We start from the raw sequence: 14,181 nt of genomic DNA on the forward strand, positions 1-14,181 counted from the left end.
TACCGAGTTCGAGTCTCACCTTGTTGGGAAACGAAATAAGATTTTTTTTTTATTATCCGTATTGTTCAAATTTATTTCTTAGTGTATAGATTATACACATGATTTATAATGAAATCTAGATAAAAAGTTACTTTATGTCTTTATTATTATGTAACAACAAATGCGGTTTATGACATTATACGCAGAGGGATCTTTGATCGGATTATGATACCGGCTATTGTATTTGCGTTAGCAAGATCCTATCATATATTATAAATAACTAAAGATTCTGAGAAAATCAATCAATCAAAATATCTTAAATCAATCAATCATCTTTATTTAAATCAATGCATATAACCTATAATTCGTCATAGTGACGAATTAAATCTAGTTTATTGGTTATCCGCCTCAAGCGGATAACCTTTGTTATTGTAGTGTTACTTTTTTTTTTTATTATTCTTCTTTCTTTCTCAGATTTTGTGTACGCGTTTTCTCTTGAACGTGTTAACATAACATTTTGTAACTTGGTCAACATATAGACAATTAACTGAAGATGTACTGCGAAGCTTTTTGACAATGTCAGATCCGCGTAGCGTAAGTTACGCGCGATTTTCTGAAAATCTTAAATCGGTCATAACTTCGAAACCGATAAATATTTTTTAACGAAATTTTCAGCCACGTTTTATTCACATCAATGGCTAACTTTTTCGCTCTTCAGCAAATTTTTGAACACTAGAAAGTCTGCGCGTAAACTGCGTTTGAAATTTTAAAATGCTCCTAATTTGTGCACGCTGTTTCTCTGTAACGCGTTAACATAACATTTTGTAACTTGTTCAACATATAGACATTTTACTGAAGTTGTCCAGCCAAGCTTTTTGACGATGTCAGAGCCGCGTAGCGTAAGTTACGCGTGATTTTCTGAAAATCTTAAATTGGTTATAACTTCGAAACAAATGAATATTTTTTAACGTCATTTTCAGCCACGTTTGCTTCACATCAATAGTTAACTTTTTTAACGCTATCGCAATTTGTAACATTAGAAAGTGCGCGCGTAAATGGCGTTTGAAATTTTAAAATGCTTCAAATCAATTTCTGATTAAATTAGAGCACGATTCAGGTCATTTTAAGCGTTTAAAAAATTGCCACTGGTGCGCACATTTTTACGCGCGCACGGCGCAGGGAACAGGTATGAGCATTTCTTTTACACGATTTGTGTTTTTAAATCTTCTGTTAACAATTTTACGTTATTTTATTCACTTTTCAACTTGAAATGGCGTTCTACGAGCACGTTAAACATGACAGGTTGCGCACGAAAACGTCAACAAATTGTGAAAATGTTCCAAAATATGTCTACTTTTAAAAATGACACAGTTCATCAGAATGCAAGGTTACCCCCATTTTTTATTTTAATTTCTTGCAGTGTATGAATCATAGGTCTGATTTATTATAGTGTTGAATGCTAAAACGTGTTTGATGGCTACATTATTTGCATATTAAATATAATTTTAGAAATATTTATCATCAAACAAACATAAACTTATTCAAAGAGCAAAACAATAAACATAACATTTATCTTTTTTCTTTACATGTTAATATATAAAACTTGAAAGTATGTACTTTCATAAAATATCAGCGTTTAAAATTTTTGAAGATTTCATCATATTAAAATTTATGATTTAAGTTTGATATGTAATAATCAACTTGCATCGAGGGGGTTCACGACATACCGAATGAACGAGGACTCTTTCTTCGGATTTTCGTCAGCAGGTGGTCATATGGCTCGATGTGTAATGCAACCGACTTTGGTATCAGAGGTACCGGGTTCGAGTCCCGTCACGGGAAAACAATTAATTAAAAGGGTTTAGTTGGTTATTACACTGAGAGGGCAGTTTAAATTTTGAATAGCCTACTTTTTTTGGAAAAGTCATAACTTGGAAGTACTTGAATACGCAAGATACGCTTTGTTGCTGGCGGATAACCAAACTCGTCCTCAAGTGACGAGTTTAAGTTCTAGTTAGGTTATATGCATGATATGCATATAACCTCTTGATTCTGTCAAAATCTTTATTTATTTATTTATTAGGTTATATGCATTATCATGCATATAACCTCTTGATTCTGTCAAAATCTTTATTTATTTATTTATTTATTCTTTCCTTAGCACTATTTTGTCCGTGAATTATCTTGATATCAGTTTCATCTATTTAAGTCAATTTTTCAGAGTATATTCCTTATGGCCAGGAATCGATGTGGTTATATTTTCACGATGCGTAATCAAAAATTACGCGGTCTACGCGCGATTTTACGAAATCACGTTTGTAATCATATCTTCACAAGCATGAATCACAATTAAACAAAATTTGGTACTCATAAATTTCAGGTCATATTTCATCATATGGCAATACAATTACGTGCGTAGCGCATATAACGCTTGCGTACGCGCGCTTAAAATGTTCAAAATTGTCAAAATTTATTTTCGATGAAATTAGAGTACGTTTCAGGCAATTTTAAGCGTTTAAAAAATTGCCATGAGTGCGCAGATTTTTGCACGCGCACTGCGCGTTATACGTTAATGCGCACTCTTTTTGTCCGATTTCGGTTGTACAACCTTTCTTTAATAATATCATCATATTTTATTCACTTTTCAACGCGTAATTGCCTTATACGAGCACGTCAAAAGTGACAGGCTACGCACGTGTAAGTTAACAAAATGGTGAAAATATGCTAAATTTTAAAATTAATATAGATCGTCAGAATGCTCGGGAACACATATTTTTTATTTCATTTTCTTGAAGTGTATGTATCTTATGTATGATTTATTATTAAACTAAGAGAACAAAAGTTGATTAAGCCATAATTAATTGCATATTAAATTAAAAAAAATTCATTTCGACAATCAAACAAATTATGACATTTTCTTAGGCCAAAATAACAAACTTAACATTAACTTTCTTCCTCCAAAAGTTCATATATTAAAGTTAAAAGTATATAGTTTGACAGTGCATCATTTTTGTACATTTTTAGAGATGTCATCATAGTAAAAAATTATAATTCATTGCGGTATGTAATAATCTATCTGCACCAAAGTGGTTACTGCATAGTAAATACACGGAGGAATTTTTCTACAATTTTTAGACAGTTGTGTATGGCTCGGTGGTGTGTGCTCGTGTCTATGGCACTCAAGGTACCGAGATCGAGTCTCACCTTTGGAAACGAAATAAGATTTTTTTTTTATTATTCGTATTGTTTGTTCAAATTTATTTCTTAGTGTATATATTATACACATGATTTATAATGAAATCTAGATAAAAAATAACTTATGTCTTTATTATTATGTAACAGCAAATGTGGTTTATGACATTATACGCAGAGGGATCTTTGATCGGATTGTGATACCGGCTATTGTATTCGCGTTAGCAAGGTCCTATCATATATTATAAATAATTAAAGAATCTGAGAAAATCAATGAATCAAAATATCTTTTAAAAATCAATTATCTTTATTAAAATCAATGCATATAACCTATAATTCGTCATAGTGACGAATTAAATCTAGTTTATTTATTTATTCTTTCCTTAGCACTATTTTGTCCGTGCATTATCTTGGCATCAGTTTAATCTAGCTAAGTCAAGTTTTCAGAGTATATTCCTCATGGCCAGGAATCGATGTGGTTATATTTTCACGATGCGTAATCAAAAATTACGCGGTCTACGCGCGATTTTACGAAATCACGTTTGTAATCATATCTTCACAAGCATGAATCACAATTAAACAAAATTTGGTACTCATAAATTTCAGGTCATATTTCATCATATGGCAATAAAATTACGTGCGTAGCGCATATAACGCTTGCGTACGCGCGCTTAAAATGTTCAAAATTGTCAAAATTTATTTTCGATGAAATTAGAGTACGTTTCAGGCAATTTTAAGCGTTTAAAAAAATGCCATGAGTGCGCAGATTTTTGCACGCGCACTGCGCGTTAAACGTTAATGCGCACTCTTTTTGCCCGATTTCTGTTTTACAATCTTTCTTTAATAATATCATCATATTTGATTCAGGTTTCAACTCGAAATTGCGTTATACGAGCACGTCAAAAGTGACTGGCTACGCACGTATAAGTTAACAAAATGGTGAAAATATGCTAAATTTTAAAATTAATATATATCGTCAGAATGCAGGGGAACACCTATTTTTTATTTCATTTTCTTGAAGTGTATGTATCATATGTATGATTTATTATCAAATAAAGAGAACAAAAGTTGATTAAGTCATCATTAATTGCATATTAAATTAAAAAAAAATAATTTCGACAATCAAACAAATTATGACATTTTCTTAGGCCAAAATAACAAACTTAACATTAACTTTCTTCCTTCAAAAATTCATATATTAAAGTTAAAAGTATGTAGTTTGACAGTGCATCATTTGTATACATTTTAAAGATGTCATCATAGTAAAAAATTATAATTCATTTCGGTATGTAATAATCTATTTGCATAAAAGTGGTTACTGCATAGTAAATACACGAAGGAATTTTTCTACAACTTTTAGTCAGTTGTGTACGGCTCGGTGGTCTGTGCTCGTGTCTATGGCATTCAAGGTACCGAGATCGAGTCTCACCTTGGGAAACGAAATAAGATTTTTTTTTATTATCCGTATTGTTTGTTCAAATTTATTTCTTAGTGTATAGATTATACACATGATTTATAATGAAATCTAGATAAAAATTAACTTATGTCTTTATTATTATGTAACAACAAATGTGGTTTATGACATTATACGCATATGGATCTTTGATCGGATTGTGATACCGGCTATGGTGTTCGCGTTAGCAAGGTCCTATCATATATTATAAATAATTAAAGATTCTGAGAAAATCAATCAATCAATATATCTTTTAAAAATCAATTATCTTTATTTAAATCCATGCATATAACCTATAATTCGTCATAGTGACGAATTAAATCTAGTTTATTTATTCTTTCCTTAGCACTATTTTGTCCGTGCATTATCTTGGCATCAGTTTAATCTAGCTAAGTCAAGTTTTCAGAGTATATTCCTCATTGCCAGGAATCGATGTGGTTATATTTTCACGATGCGTAATCAAAAATTACGCGGTCTACGCGCGATTTTACGAAATCACGTTTGTAATCATATCTTCACAAGCATGAATCACAATTAAACAAAATTTGGTACTCATAAATTTCAGGTCATATTTCATCATATGGCAATACAATTACGTGCGTAGCGCATATAACGCTTGCGTACGCGCGCTTAAAATGTTCAAAATTGTCAAAATTTATTTTCGATGAAATTAGAGTACGTTTCAGGCAATTTTAAGCGTTTAAAAAATTGCCATGAGTGCGCAGATTTTTGCACGCGCACTGCGCGTTATACGGTAATGCGCACTCTTTTTGTCCGATTTCGGTTGTACAACCTTTCTTTAATAATATCATCATATTTTATTCACTTTTCAACGCGTAATTGCCTTATACGAGCACGTCAAAAGTGACAGGCTACGCACGTGTAAGTTAACAAAATGGTGAAAATATGCTAAATTTTAAAATTAATATAGATCGTCAGAATGCTCGGGAACACATATTTTTTATTTAATTTTCTTGAAGTGTATGTATCTTATGTATGATTTATTATTAAACTAAGGGAACAAAAGTTGATTAAGCCATAATTAATTGCATATTAAATTAAAAAAAATTCATTTCGACAATCAAACAAATTATGACATTTTCTTAGGCCAAAATAACAAACTTAACATTAACTTTCTTCCTTCAAAAGTTCATATATTAAAGTTAAAAGTATATAGTTTGACAGTGCATCATTTTTGTACATTTTTAGAGATGTCATCATAGTAAAAAATTATAATTCATTGCGGTATGTAATAATCTATCTGCACCAAAGTGGTTACTGCATAGTAAATACACGGAGGAATTTTTCTACAATTTTTAGTCAGTTGTGTATGGCTCGGTGGTGTGTGCTCGTGTCTATGGCACTCAAGGTACCGAGATCGAGTCTCACCTTGGGAAACGAAATAAATTTTTTTTTTTATTATCCGTATTGTTTGTTCAAATTTATTTCTTAGTGTATATATTATACACATGATTTATAATGAAATCTAGATAAAAAATAACTTATGTTGTAAGTACACGTACTTAAGAATGAAACGCTACCGACGAATTTACTGGCTCATTTATGCTGTATTACAGCCTTTATTTCTTCATATATCTCTAACCTCTAATCTCTAGCCTCTAGCCTCTAGCCTCTAGCCGTAAATTACTGAAAACAAACAAGTAATAGCAATCAGCAAATACAACCTCAAACTGAGGTAAATACAACATTAAATCTTAGGAAGAGAACAATGACGTATCTCAACCATACTGACGTAATCTATGCTTCGTCAAGCGGAACGACCGCTCAGATGTGCACAACACACCATGACGTGCAGCTAACTGTGTGATACATGATGCAAATCTGCATGTCTTAAATAGACTAAATAACTATAAAGTAATCTTAAAGTTCACATCATAACTTCTACAATCATTCTGCTATCAGTAAACGTAATGATAATAATCAGTAAATAACAATTTAAATAAACAATGTAAACAAACAACTGAGGGCATAAAGTGGGCTCCACAGAACAGCGACACCCATGACAACCTGCTCCGGCCATGCCACTCCAACCCTCCATGCTCTAGGCGGCGAGTCTAAACGACCTCGCCATCTAAATAATGCCAATCTGCCTAAGCAAGAAGGAGTCACGAATATTAAATGTATCATAACTAAAGCTAAAAACATCTATAACAAAGCATTACCGGTTCCGGTATCGTAGCTCAAATTCAACATAACAACTTTGTTGATTATTATGTCCTCTAAACAAACAATTAATTATCACGTTCTCATATCTGTCCAAAAAGACCCGCACGATGGCGCTATACAAATTAACCTACTGATTAGAAATCAGTACAGGCCTCCCATAAATTGACTACAATTTCTAACAAACAAATTAAACAATGGTATAATTATCAATGATAAACAAAGTAACATTCAAACAATTACTAAATTATATAATTTCTACAAATGCAGTGTTAGATTACTGATCTTTAGGAACCAACAACACAATCTTGGTTACTGGCCTATCCAATGTTGTTCTTCTTCGTCCAACGAAGACAGTGACGCTTCTCACTAAACCATCATCACTCGGCTTGGTATTGGTAACTCGAGCAAGCTCCCAATGATTTCTCGGGACACCTTCTTCATACAAAAGTACAATATCTCCAATGCTTATGTTTCTTTTCTTCTTAGTCCACTTCTGTCTTTGCTGTAAATTGATAATATATTCTTTTTGCCATCTACTCCAAAACGTATCCGCCAGGTGCTGGACTCTTCTCCAGAGCTTCCGGCTAAACTTCCCGTCCCTTTTGAAGTTTCCTGGCGGAGCATACACCGCACTGCTTTTCATCGTTAACAAGTGAAATGGTGTCAACGGTTCTAAAGATGCATCGTTAGTAGCACATAAAGGTCTGCTGTTAATTATTGCTTCTGCTTCTGTCATAAATGTGCTCAGCATGTCATCATTCAATAACGCCTTATGCTGAAGCATTAAGCTATCAAAAATGTTTCTGGTTGTTCTGATCATACGCTCCCAAGCTCCTCCGTGATGGCTTGCAGTGGGTGTGTTAAATTTCCAATCACAATTTAACCTTAGCATATTTATGCGAATTGCCTCTTGATCCATCTCTTTTACTGCTTCCTTCAGCTCTCTTGTGGCACCAATAAAATTGGTTCCTTGGTCGGACCTCATTTGTCTGACGGGTCCTCTCCTACATAAAAATCGCCGAAAGGCATTCATAAAGGAATCTGTCGATAACGAGCTGGCTATCTCCAGGTGCACACTTCGAGACACCAAACATGTAAATAGCACACCATAGCGCTTAAGTTCCTTTCTACCATTTTTTACAATGATCGGCCCAAAGAAGTCTACGCCACAGTAACTAAAGGCAGGACCTGCCTCGGCTCTTTCGACTGGTAGATCTGCCATACGCTGGAGTTCTGTAGGTCGTCTAAGTCGACGACATACCGTGCAGTCGTGAATATATCTCGAGACAGATGCCACGCCACCTATCATCCAGAACCCAGCAGCTCGCACCGCATTAAGAGTAATCCCTCTACCTTGGTGGTACACTTGATTATGGTAATGACTGACTATTAATCGGGTTAAATCACTTTTTGCAGGGATGATTACTGGATGTTTAATTTCTTCTGGTAGATTAGTTTTCTTTAAACGACCTCCTACACGCAGCAATCCATCGTTGTCTACGACTGGGTCTAACTTCACCAGCGCATTCAAATCCTTCCATTCATTGTATTGCACAGCTTTAATTATCAATTTTTCACTTCTAGTTAGGTCTTCTACCGTAACTTCTCCGGATCGCTTCCATCCTCTTAATTTATAAATAAAGATTAAACACCTTGCAAGTATTTGTCGTACCTTGTGCCAACTGGAAGTTCTTCTTAACATGTCTGGAATCAGTTCAGTTTTCACTTGTGTTGCAAACACCTTAGCTTGCCTTACTTCCACATCGTCATCTTTTATTTCAATATGTAACTGGTTGATTGTATATTTTTCACGGTTTAAGAAAGCTGGTCCATGCCACCACCTCTCGCAATCTCTCAATTTCTCAGCATCCATTCCACGTGATGCAATATCAGCGGGATTATCCTCACTGCTTACGTAGTGCCACTGACCACTAGTGCTCGCATCGTGAATTTGTTGCACCCTATTAGCTACAAAGGTGTTAAACCTTTTCGCTTCATTATTAATATATCCAATGACTACTTGGCTGTCAGTCCAGAAATACTCAGTGACGTTCGGATACTCTATCTCTTCTTTCAGCATGGATGCAACCTTAACCGATACCACTGCAGCTGCCAGTTCCAACCTTGGTATAGTTATCATTCTCTTAGGAGCTACACGGCATTTGCTAATTAAGAGTGATGTCTTCACTTTACCTTCTTTATCAACAAGTCGTAAGTATGAACACTGACCGTATCCTTTCTCGCTCGCATCACTAAAATGGTGTAGCTCGGTGGATACAATTTCTGAATTTCTATTGCTTATTGGCTTATAACATCTTTCAATACTGACGTCTTTCAAGTACACCAATTGCTTTTTCCATTCTTCCCATGATCTAAGGGTTTCTTCACCAACCGGATGATCCCATTCAGCACCACCAGCACAAATCTCCTGCAATATGCGTTTACCCAACAGAACGTAAGGACCAACAAACCCAAGAGGGTCAAATATAGCACTCACCGTAGACAGAATACCTCTTCTAGTTGATGGCTTATTTCTCAAATTGGCTTCAAATGTAAAGGTATCTTCCGCTGCATTCCACAATATACCCAACGTCCGCTCTGTAGGAAGATCACTCAAGTCCAACTGGTTTACTTTGGAAGCAATTGACGTGGCGGGTAAGGACTTCAATACCTCTGGAGAATTAGAGAGAAATTTGTGCAACCTAAAGCCGCCTCTGCTAAGCATATCCACAGTTCTCTTTATCAAACTGATAGCAGCATCGATCGTTGGAACAGCCTTTAAGCCATCATCCACGTAGAATCCTCTGCGGACGAATTCAGCAGCATCAGTCCCATACTCGTTTTCATACAAATCTGCTACTTTTTTAAATCCATAGTTGGCACAGCCAGGAGATGAAGCCGCTCCAAAAACGTGAACGAGCATTCGGTAATCAGTGGGCTCTTCATTTAAATTACCATGTTGCCACCACAAGAACCTCAAAAAGTTTCGATGCTCCGGCGCCACTAAAACCTGATGGAACATTCCTTCAACATCGCCAACGACTGCTATGCGATCTTGTCTGAACCTTAGCATCACACCCACTAGATTGTTAGTTAAATTTGGACCAGTGAGTAACATATCGTTTAGGGATATACCTTGGTAGCGTGATGCACAGTCCATAACTACCCTCAATTTTTCTGGTTTTTTAGGGTGAAATATTCCATGATGTGGAATATACCATACGTTTTCACACTCACACACAAGTTCTTCTGTAGGTACCTTTTCTGCCTGACCTTTGTCTATGATACTAGTCATAAACTCTTTATATTTTGCAGCGAATGATGGCTGTTTTATCATTTTGTGTCTCAGCTGAATTAACCTCTTACCAACAGCTACTTTGTTGTTAGGCAACTTGGGAATTTCCAATTTAAATGGTAATGGCAGTTGGATATGTCCATTTTCTGTTCTACATCCTTTTTGCATAGCGTTCAAGAATTTTGTGTCCTCGACTGATATCATTTTTCCATTTATACGATCATCCAAGAAATCTCTTTCCAGCACCTTTATTACTTCTTTAGTAGTTGTTTTGAAGGAGAATTGCTTCACATTGTTGGTGGATTCTCCCTTCCGTGCCTTAATGACACCTACCACACCCCATCCTAATAAGGTCTTAATCGCGTACGGATCTTCGTCATGATTACCTTGTACCACTTCCCTTGGCATCAGTGCACTAGAACAATTGTGGCCTATTATTAGACCAACTTCAATATCAAGAAGTGGACTTAAGTCATTTTTTATTTTCTGTAGATGCTGCCAACCATTCACTGAGTTTGGAGTAGGAATCTGGTGTCTTGATACTGGTATGGAATCCCGAGTATAGGCTGCTGGTAAACTTATAGTTTTCCCTTCTTTAAGTCCTCTCACCTTCAAACCATTTATCTTCTCCGAAGTAACACATCCCTTTGTAAGTACTGTTGATATTTCCAGTTGTATGCGGACACCCTTGGTTTTTAATTCTTGTGCAAGTTTTGCTGAGATAAAACAGGAGTCTGACTGCTCATCAAGAAGGGCGTATGTTATGCTTTCCTGTTTCTCATATTCAATCCACACAGGCACTATTGAAGAGCAACACTGTTCATTGTCACATGTATTGCTGCACAAATTGTTTGAAGATACTACAGGTGGTTTATCTGCGCTGTTTGAAGATACTACAGGTGGTTCAGCTGCACTGTTTGAAGATACTACAGGTGGTTCAGCAGTACTGTTTGAAAATCTATGCATGATAGTAGGGTGCTCGCCTTTACATATATCACAAATCCTTCGGCACTTACATTCTCTCCATATGTGCCCTTTTTTCAAGCAACCTCTACATAATCCTTTCCTTCTTATTAGCTCTTCTCGCTGTTTCAATTCTAAACCCTTAAATTTATCACATCCTTCCACTGTGTGATTTCCGTCACAACAAAAACACCTTTTCTGCTTGGACTGAGTACTATAAGCTCTTGCGGAATCACCAGATTTATTTCCCTTATGGCTATCACGGCTTTTTGATGCAGATGTAATCTGAAATGACGGGTCGTTACGTACCTTGGCCTCTTTTGCAACAAACTCTACAAAAACATTGAATGGCGGGAACGACACATCTTTATCGGCTTTATACCTTGCCCCGGTTGTACGCCACCGGTCTTGTAGTTGGTATGATAGTTTTTCTGTCACCATATTAACACCCCTTGCGGTATCAAAGCAGGCCAATCCTGGTAGTCTTTTATCTGATTTCGCTACTTCAATTTCCCTTAACAGGTCTGACATTTCCTTCAGCTGATGGTCATCTTTGATCCTCGGGAAGGTTTCTAATTTCTTTAATAGAACACTCTCAATCAACTCTGGGGCACCATACTCTTCATTTAAGCGTTTCCACATGTCCTTTAGGCCATTTTCAGGGTTGTCTAGATGAACCGCCCTTAACCTCATTACTATTTTCCTCGATTCAGGACCTAGCCATTTAATCATCAAATCACACTCTTCTCGTGCACTCAAGGATAGCTCTTTGACAATTGCCTTAAACGTACCCATCCATGATCTGTAATTTAATGGACTGTCATCAAATTTAATCAAACCATTGCTGATCAAATCTTTCTTCATTAGGAATTTCGCAATTGCATTGCTGCTTACGTTTCGGTCATCATCCTCCCTGTTGCTGGTAGTAGTATCCACCACTGATGTCTCCCTTGCCTTGATATCTGCTAAATATTTTTTCCCTATTTGCAGACCTTGTGTGAACTCTAATAACACAATTTCAATATACGTTTCTGCTTCTTCTAATTCAGGTTCAGTGTCAAGTATTGCAACGAGTGCATCATGAACTTGTTCTACTCCATTAGACGCATTTAGCAGTCTTTCAAGAGCATTCTCTACTACTTCCTTCTCATTTTCTTCAGCTGTCGCTGCTTTTAATACATTTAAGGCTCTAGTGAATGCTCCCCTTTTTACTCTTCTGGAGTGTTTCAGCTTGTCCTTTTGATCAGATTTGCTAGCGGGCATCTTGCTTCACATTCAGGATTGGTTGAAATACCTCCGTAATTTACTGTAAGTACACGTACTTAAGAATGAAACGCTACCGACGAATTTACTGGCTCATTTATGCTGTATTACAGCCTTTATTTCTTCATATATCTCTAACCTCTAATCTCTAGCCTCTAGCCTCTAGCCTCTAGCCGTAAATTACTGAAAACAAACAAGTAATAGCAATCAGCAAATACAACCTCAAACTGAGGTAAATACAACATTAAATCTTAGGAAGAGAACAATGACGTATCTCAACCATACTGACGTAATCTATGCTTCGTCAAGCGGAACGACCGCTCAGATGTGCACAACACACCATGACGTGCAGCTAACTGTGTGATACATGATGCAAATCTGCATGTCTTAAATAGACTAAATAACTATAAAGTAATCTTAAAGTTCACATCATAACTTCTACAATCATTCTGCTATCAGTAAACGTAATGATAATAATCAGTAAATAACAATTTAAATAAACAATGTAAACAAACAACTGAGGGCATAAAGTGGGCTCCACAGAACAGCGACACCCATGACAACCTGCTCCGGCCATGCCACTCCAACCCTCCATGCTCTAGGCGGCGAGTCTAAACGACCTCGCCATCTAAATAATGCCAATCTGCCTAAGCAAGAAGGAGTCACGAATATTAAATGTATCATAACTAAAGCTAAAAACATCTATAACAAAGCATTACCGGTTCCGGTATCGTAGCTCAAATTCAACATAACAACTTTGTTGATTATTATGTCCTCTAAACAAACAATTAATTATCACGTTCTCATATCTGTCCAAAAAGACCCGCACGATGGCGCTATACAAATTAACCTACTGATTAGAAATCAGTACATATGTCTTTATTATTATGTAACAGCAAATGTGGTTTATGACATTATACGCAGAGGGATCTTTGATCGGATTGTGATACCGGCTATTGTATTCGCGTTAGCAAGGTCCTATCATATATTATATATTATTTAAAGAATCTGAAAAAATCAATGAATCAAAATATCTTTTAAAAATAAATTATCTTTATTTTAATTATCAATGCATATAACCTATAATTCGTCATAGTGACGAATTAAATCTAGTTTATTGGTTATCCGCCTCAAGCGGATAACCTTTGTTATTGTAGTGTTACTTTTTTTTTTTATTATTCTTCTTTCTTTCTCGGATTTTGTGCACGCGTTTTCTCTTTAACGTGCTAACATAACATGTTGTAACTTCGTCAACATATAGACATTTAACTGAAGATGTACTGCCAAGCTTTTTGACAATGTCAGATACGCGTAGCGTAAGTTACGCGCGATTTTCTGAAAATCTTAAATCGGTCATAACTTCGAAACCGATAAATATTTTTTAACGAAATTTTCAGCTACGTTTTCTTCAAATCAATGGCTAACTTTTTCGCTCTTCAGCAAATTTTTGAACACTAGAAAGTCTGCGCGTAAACTGCGTTTGAAATTTTAAAATGCTCCTAATTTGTGCACGCTGTTTCTCTGTAACGCGTTAACATAACATTTTGTAACTTGTTCAACATATAGACATTTTACTGAAGTTGTCCAGCCAAGCTTTTTGACGATGTCAGAGCCGCGTAGCGTAAGTTACGCGTGATTTTCTGAAAATCTTAAATTGGTTATAACTTCGAAACAAATGAATATTTTTTAACTTCATTTTCAGCCACGTTTGCTTCTCATCAATAGTTAACTTTTTTAACGGTACCGCAATTTGTAACATTAGAAAGTGCGCGCGTCAATGGCGTTTGGAATTTTAAAATGCTTCAAATCAATTTCTGATTAAATTAGAGCACGATTCAGGTCATTTTAA

The 14,181-nt window shown here is 35.8% G+C and overlaps 1 protein-coding gene across 1 annotated transcript; it reads right to left on the bottom strand.

The window, feature by feature from the left end:
• Positions 1–7,085: 7,085 nt before the first annotated feature.
• LOC140044133 (uncharacterized) lies at positions 7,086–13,138 on the bottom strand. The gene is made up of 2 exons (XM_072088613.1): positions 13,052–13,138; positions 7,086–12,515 (listed from the first exon to the last, which is right to left on the bottom strand). Exon 2 carries the CDS (start codon positions 12,330–12,332, stop codon positions 7,086–7,088), a length of 5,247 nt encoding a protein of 1,748 aa, XP_071944714.1. The 5' UTR covers positions 12,333–12,515; positions 13,052–13,138.
• Between the last annotated feature and the right edge of the window lie 1,043 nt (positions 13,139–14,181).

This window comes from Antedon mediterranea, chromosome 3 (assembly GCF_964355755.1).
Source record: "Antedon mediterranea chromosome 3, ecAntMedi1.1, whole genome shotgun sequence".
Taxonomy (NCBI): Eukaryota; Metazoa; Echinodermata; class Crinoidea; order Comatulida; family Antedonidae; genus Antedon; species Antedon mediterranea.